Source organism: Adiantum capillus-veneris, chromosome 22 (assembly GCF_014529385.1).
Source record: "Adiantum capillus-veneris isolate H3 chromosome 22, ASM1452938v2, whole genome shotgun sequence".
NCBI lineage: Eukaryota > Viridiplantae > Streptophyta > Polypodiopsida > Polypodiales > Pteridaceae > Adiantum > Adiantum capillus-veneris.
In genome coordinates, this window is record NC_140952.1 from 129,457,491 (window position 1) to 129,463,648 (window position 6,158).

Below are 6,158 nucleotides of genomic sequence, written 5' to 3' on the forward strand. Positions count from 1 at the left end.
TAGGAGTGAACTACTCTTGGAGGCTAATAGGTGCTGACATATTCGTCTCCAAAAATGCCATTACTCCGTAGTCCGTGTTCGTTAGCTAATTCTCCAACATCAAATCTCTGCATGTGGAAAAAAGAATTAACTTCCGCTTCTGCTCTTTGACTATTCTTTTGATCCTGGTCGGCAACGTAGGCACCTGCAGGATTTACTACTTCACTTCCACTGCAATGATGTTGCATCTCCTTGGAGCTACACATTAACCAACTCCGGCGGAACCATATTCTGCATTGAATTGGTCATGAGAGATGTTTCTATTTGTCTGCAGATCGTTCCGAAATGCTTGCCTCATCAAATTTTCAGATAGGCTACCAACAGAGCTGGATGAGGAGTGTGTTGAAGCCAACGACTTATCAGACCATGACTTGCACTAGTGGCAATATTCCACAATGCCTTTTCCTCGACATGAGTTGTCTGCGACTAATCCCCTCACACACTCTGCTAACAGCGCAAGCAGCTAGCACTGACGCAGCTGGCTTAATTACTTGAGGATAACCATCATAAGCTTTGGTGTGATCGATCCAGCTAAGCTTTTTTGCCCTCATGTCCACTTTGGCATTTAGCCTTTGCCGTCTGCATTACCAACAACTTGATAGCATCAATAGAAAAATGTGCTATTCATTTTTCACGAGGGAGTTTTTTTTTAGAGCTTTTCATGGCAGCCATGTTATTTTTATTTAAAAAATATAATGCCACATGCTAGCTTCTGCGTTGAGATACTGCAAAAAGACCGTTTGGCTCACCAAGTAAAAAAAGTTTATCACAATTAGTAAATAAAAGGACCCATTTAAAATTCTCCCAATTTTTCTGATATGGTCGACCAAAATTCTTTCAATTTTTTTCATAACAATTTTGTGGTGTAAAAGCCGCTGAAAATATACTAAAGGCCGGTTAGAGCACTGCCGGAAGCTGGCCGATACCGTGGTATGCTCAAAGAGTGCAAAACGACAGGGCTTATAATTTGCAAATATGGCTTCCCGCGATCAAGGGACGCGTCTTGCTCTCTCTCTCTCTCTCTCTCTCTCTCTCTCTCTCTCTCTCCCTCCAGTTTGCAGGCAGCGCTCGATGTGGGCGCTACAAAAACTCTCTCTATTTAAGGCAGAGATGTACACAATGTAGCACGCTGGTCGCGCACAGATCAGAGAGAGAGAGAGAGAGAGAGAGAGAGAGAGAGAGAGAGAGAGAGGATTTCTCCTGCTTCCCGATCAGCGCAAGTTCTCCATCGCCAGCACAGGATCGGCGATGCTTTGTCCTCTTAACCTAGTTGACGCCATTCACAAATTAGCCCTGGTAATGCATTCCTTACAAGCTATCCATGGCTCCTACTTTGGCTACGGTCACGCATAAAAGGTGATCAGTGTTAGTAAGGGCAATGTCCATAAGATGTCACCTATGGACAACTAGCAATTGCTATGGGACAGGCTTTGTGGGTGTGTGTGTGTGTGTGTGGGGAAGTGGGCTTCGACCTTCATTGATGCTATGACCTTCGCGTGCTTAGCATTGAGTGCTTTGTTAGCATGCTAGAGTTTGATTCCTTGCAGAGTATGTTCATGATTTATGCATTAAGCTTGAACTATTGTTGAAAAAACCTCTTCATTTGTGCTCATTGATTCTCTCTCTATCTCTCTCTCTCTCACACACACACACACACACGGCTTGATTATATATCTTCTTCACAAGACAAGTTGAAAGCACGTGAAGTTTAATTTACTTATTTGCTTAGAAGCATTGGTGACCTTCATGTTTAAACCCTTTTGTGGCACAGATATGGACACTCATGGTGCGATTTTTAAGCGAGATTCTTCTCCTGCAACGCCTCATTCAAGGGACAATGAGTTCAACGAAGCAGATAAAAGTTTTCAAGTATTTCTAGGAAAGGCATATGTGGCACCACAGATAGTAATGAGATCACTAAGCAACAAGGTGAGAGAGTATTCAGATGAGGTCAGTATGGATTATAATGATGGAGGGAATGCAATGGATAGCTCAATTATCCCTAATCAAGAAGGCACGACAACAACAGAAGCCGGAGATGATCAAAATGAGAGGTATAAGAGTGATGTTGCACTAATGCCAACAAACACACTTCAATTCATGTACAAACTACACTATTAGAGAGTTTTTGGCTTTACATTTTGTGATTCATATGTGGCAAGCATACCTAGTGAAGGTAGAATAAGAGGCTAGGTCACACTTTTTGTGTAAGCCATTCACAATAGGTGTGTGCTAGTATGGCTGACCTAGCATTCTTAGAGATTGAAGACTTGTATAGCTCCTAGCCAAAACCGAATCATAAAATGCTACTAGACCTTGGTGTGAGCATATGCAAATCGGTGAGAGATTACATTTAAACTTTTCTTTAGTTTTAATGTAATCTCTCAAGTAATTTGTACTGCAAATCTTGTCGTGACAATCTTCTAATAGCTTATCCTTGCTTGTGTGAATGTGGAGAGAGAGAGAGAGAGAGAGAGAGAGAGAGAGAGAGAGAGAGAGAGAGCACCCATGGCATAGAGCGCCTCACTCAACTAGGCATGGAACACTTGCTACAATGGGTGATCCTTTGTTGATATTGGGTAAGGAGCAAAACATGATAATTTTGGGGGGGATTTTGTAAATCTCAACATTTTTAATTTTACCTCATTGCACGGGACGACTCATGAAAAGGAATCAAATGATACCAAAATCAATAGTATTTTTTAGATTTTGTTTGAATGCTCTATTTGAAAAAAATTCAGCTTTTGAAGCTTTTTGAAGCATTAGAGATAGTCGAAGCCGAGTAATGGTACACTTTTCAACAAATCAAAACATGACACACAAGCAAGATTCTGAGTTCATATTCTAAAATTTTGTGCCTCTAAATTGGGAGTGGATAAGTGTCTAACCCGAGGGTCAAAAATTTTTGTCTCTAAACTGACTCCCTTACCTTATGTGTGTGTGTGTGTGCGTGTGTGTGTGTGTGTGAGAGAGAGAGAGAGAGAGAGAGAGAGAGAGAGAGAGAGGTGATTATCAAAAAAAATATCAATATAATGAAAGGTTATCATAGTTTGATATCAGGCCCCCAAGAAAGACCCAGCTAAGTGAGCAAGAATGGCACACAATGGCCAACTTTGCCAAGGCTCAGGGTCGAGACCTAATGAAGCAAGTGGAAGATCAAAAAAAATTCCGCCTAGCAGAGCAAGAGGCCGCCCACGCACTGAGCCCAAACACAACGGCCAAGTATGAAAAGGACAAAATGAGGAGAATTTTGGATGAAAAGAAGCCTAGGGCCTCGGAAGAGTATTTGGAGAATATTCCGACGGAATCTGAACGAGATACCTCGCCGGGAAGAGTTCCGAGAAGGAGGAGGCACCATTATCACCGCCATCATCACGATCCAAGCGAGACTGGTAAGGATACCACAGATTATGAGTCGTATGGCCATACATCAAGAGCCAATAAAGACCCTGCTACCTCAGAGATTAATGGAGACCCCATATCCCTTGTCAATGAAGAACCCTCCACGATCCTCCAATGGCTCCGTGGCTATGGCGGCGGAGAGACGGAGAAGCGCATCATCTTGTCTGAGGATCGCATCATGAGCCTTCTCCAAGCATTCCAAGAAGGTACTTCTTTGCAAAAGCCAAAGAATTGGGTTCCCTTGGAGAGATTGAGAGAAGCAGAGAGGAGATCAAGTGCTGCTGAGGAGCAGATCAGGCACTTTGAGCAGATTTTCAATGTGGGAGAAGGCTCAGAGAGTGGCGGGGAAGAGGAGCAGCTGCGCTCAGTGCTCACAAAGTCGAAAACCATGGATCACCACTTTGCGCACATGAAGAAATTTGCAGAGGATAGGCATGCGGACGTTAGGAGGACGTATTCTAGTCTGTCAGACAGGGATGTGAAGATATGGAGGGCCAATAGTGCATCTAGAATTGGCATGGTCTCTCCAGAGAAGGCCAAGAAAGAGTTGCAAGAGCATGAGAATCATAAGAAGCGCCTCGTGCAAGTGTTCACCAACTACAACGAGCTTCTGAGGCTTGTCAAGGTGGAGCATGCCAGGCGTGTCGAGGCCGAAAACAAGACTTATCAGCTCGCGTCTCAGCTCAAGCGGCAGACTGCGACATTGAAGAGAGCTGAGAAGGTCATCAAGCACACTGCCCTGTCCCCCATTATGTTTAATGAGTCCCACTCTTTAAACTCTAGATCAGCACCTCATGATAATGCTAACTATGAGACCAACCCAAGCACAATATTGCAAGCACCTTCCTCTCCTTCCCACATGAGCTCTTATGGTTTTGCAAGCTCGGCGCCATCAACCCCTAGGCACCATTCGAAAAGCTTCAATGGCAACATTGGGAAAGCCAGTAATTCAAAAAGCGGCTCCCCCGTGCTGATGAGCGGCCATAACCACCAAATGATATCTAAGCATCTCTCTTATGATCTTGCTGTTGACCAACCCTCGTCTAGGGAAATTTCGCCACCACATTCGCGGTATTCAACATCGGATCTCATTGCCGACAATCACAGCAAGGAATTTCAGGAAATTGAGGATGCATTGATTGAAGAGGGCAGGTCCAAAGGGTTTGGCGATGTGGATCTTTACACAGAGAAGAAGACTGTTGGTAAAGAGGAGACATGTTGGGAGTATAGGCATGTGCACTTTGATTTCAACAAAGCAGGAAATGCAGAAAGGTCTGCTAATTTGGATGTAGTAAGCAATCAGCCAAATCCAGGAAGGAGAACTCCCAGCCCTGGCAGATCAGAAGGATCCTCATTTACCACTGATGAGAAACGTGATTTGCATGAGCCTACCTCAACAAATGAGCGTGACTCGCATGACCTCGACCTCGACGACGATTGCCACCTGCTCAGCTCTGCGCAGTCCATAGCCTCCTACCGAGAAGGGCAAGTGAAGCTGAATCAGCAGGATGAGACTGATCATCAGAGCGGGGCTGCACAAGGTGATTCGCATCTGCCAATAACTAATTCAAGGTCGCCATTAAAGCTTTCCATCGGCTCACCATGTCCGAAGTTGGCAGATGGTGCATCGCCAAGGTCTCCGACAAAGGTTGCAGAGACAAGTTCATCTCCTAGGTCGCCATTAAAGCTTGATCCTGAGGTTTTCAGCATACCAGAAATCAAGATGGCCGAAGAGCGGAATAGAATTCGAGCGTTGGAGGCTCCACAGAAGAAGGCTGAGGAGGTGGCGGTCCTTCCTAGGGATGACGTGGCTGCAAGTGGGCGTGGCGAACGCAGGAGTGACGTGGCTACAAGTGATGACATGGCCGCCTCAAAAGAGAATGACGTGGCTGCAAGTAGGCGCGACGAACATAGGAGTGACGTTGATGACTTGGCCGTCTTAAACGTGCATGACATGGCCAGCCATACTAACTTATTGCATAGCCATGACAAGAGGTTGAAATATGTGCAACCAAGCAAGTCCTCATTCAACTTACAACGGCGTGTGGCAGCCATTGAGGCAAGGAATGTGGCTCATATGTTGCATCGGCAAGTGAAGCAACGACGTCGTCTATTGCTCATCCAAGTGGTGGTGTTTGCTACTGCCTGCTTGTGGGGATTGTCCCCTATCTCATGGCAATCGTCCCTGCCTCCCACTTGAGTGCCCGAGAGCTGTCTGATTGTAGTTTTAGTAATATGGTTTTTTTTGGGGGGGGGGAGGATTGGAGCAATGAGATGCAAAACAAGGTGATAAAATCACGAGACCTGCCCATTACAACCACCCACACACACTTACACTCTTTCTTTGCCACAATTAATTGAGTAAATGTCTCCCTCTACTTTCCAAAACCTTCCCCCCCCCCCCCCCCCCCTCTCTCTCTCTCTCTCTCTCTCTCTCTCTCTCTCTCGCGGGCTAACATTTTTGGTCTTTGTTAACAAGGTTTGAAATCACTAAAAGTCACTCCGTTCAACTTATCTTAGGGAAAAATGTTTGTTGATGCTAGAAGTTGTGTTTGTGTGTGCTTGCTTTTTGCTCTCTCTCTCTCTCTCTCACACACACACACACACACAATGGTCCTAGTGCAATGGGAAGAGCAAGCTAAAGTTGGGTTTAAAATCACTAGAAGGTAGAAGAGACACCTCATTCAACTTTTCCTTGGGAAATGAATTGTGGATCT

The 6,158-nt window shown here is 45.0% G+C and overlaps 1 protein-coding gene across 1 annotated transcript; it reads left to right on the plus strand.

Moving 5' to 3' along the window:
- Positions 1 to 1,155: 1,155 nt before the first annotated feature.
- LOC147430215 (uncharacterized) lies at positions 1,156 to 5,802 on the plus strand. The gene is made up of 4 exons (XM_086495559.1): positions 1,156 to 1,335; positions 1,811 to 1,908; positions 1,995 to 2,093; positions 3,100 to 5,802. The coding sequence occupies exons 1-4, from the start codon at positions 1,288 to 1,290 to the stop codon at positions 5,639 to 5,641; spliced, it is 2,787 nt and encodes a 928-aa protein (XP_086351685.1). The 5' UTR covers positions 1,156 to 1,287; the 3' UTR covers positions 5,642 to 5,802.
- The last annotated feature ends 356 nt before the right edge of the window (positions 5,803 to 6,158 follow it).

Coding starts and splice junctions, on each gene's coding strand:
- LOC147430215 (XM_086495559.1), top strand. CDS start 1,288: ATGCTTTGTCCTCTTAACCTAGTTGACGCCATTCACAAATTAGCCCTG. Junction 1,336..1,810: donor CCATTCACAAATTAGCCCTG/GTAATGCATTCC, acceptor TTTGTGGCACAG/ATATGGACACTCATGGTGCG. Junction 1,909..1,994: donor AAGCAGATAAAAGTTTTCAA/GTATTTCTAGGA, acceptor AGATGAGGTCAG/TATGGATTATAATGATGGAG.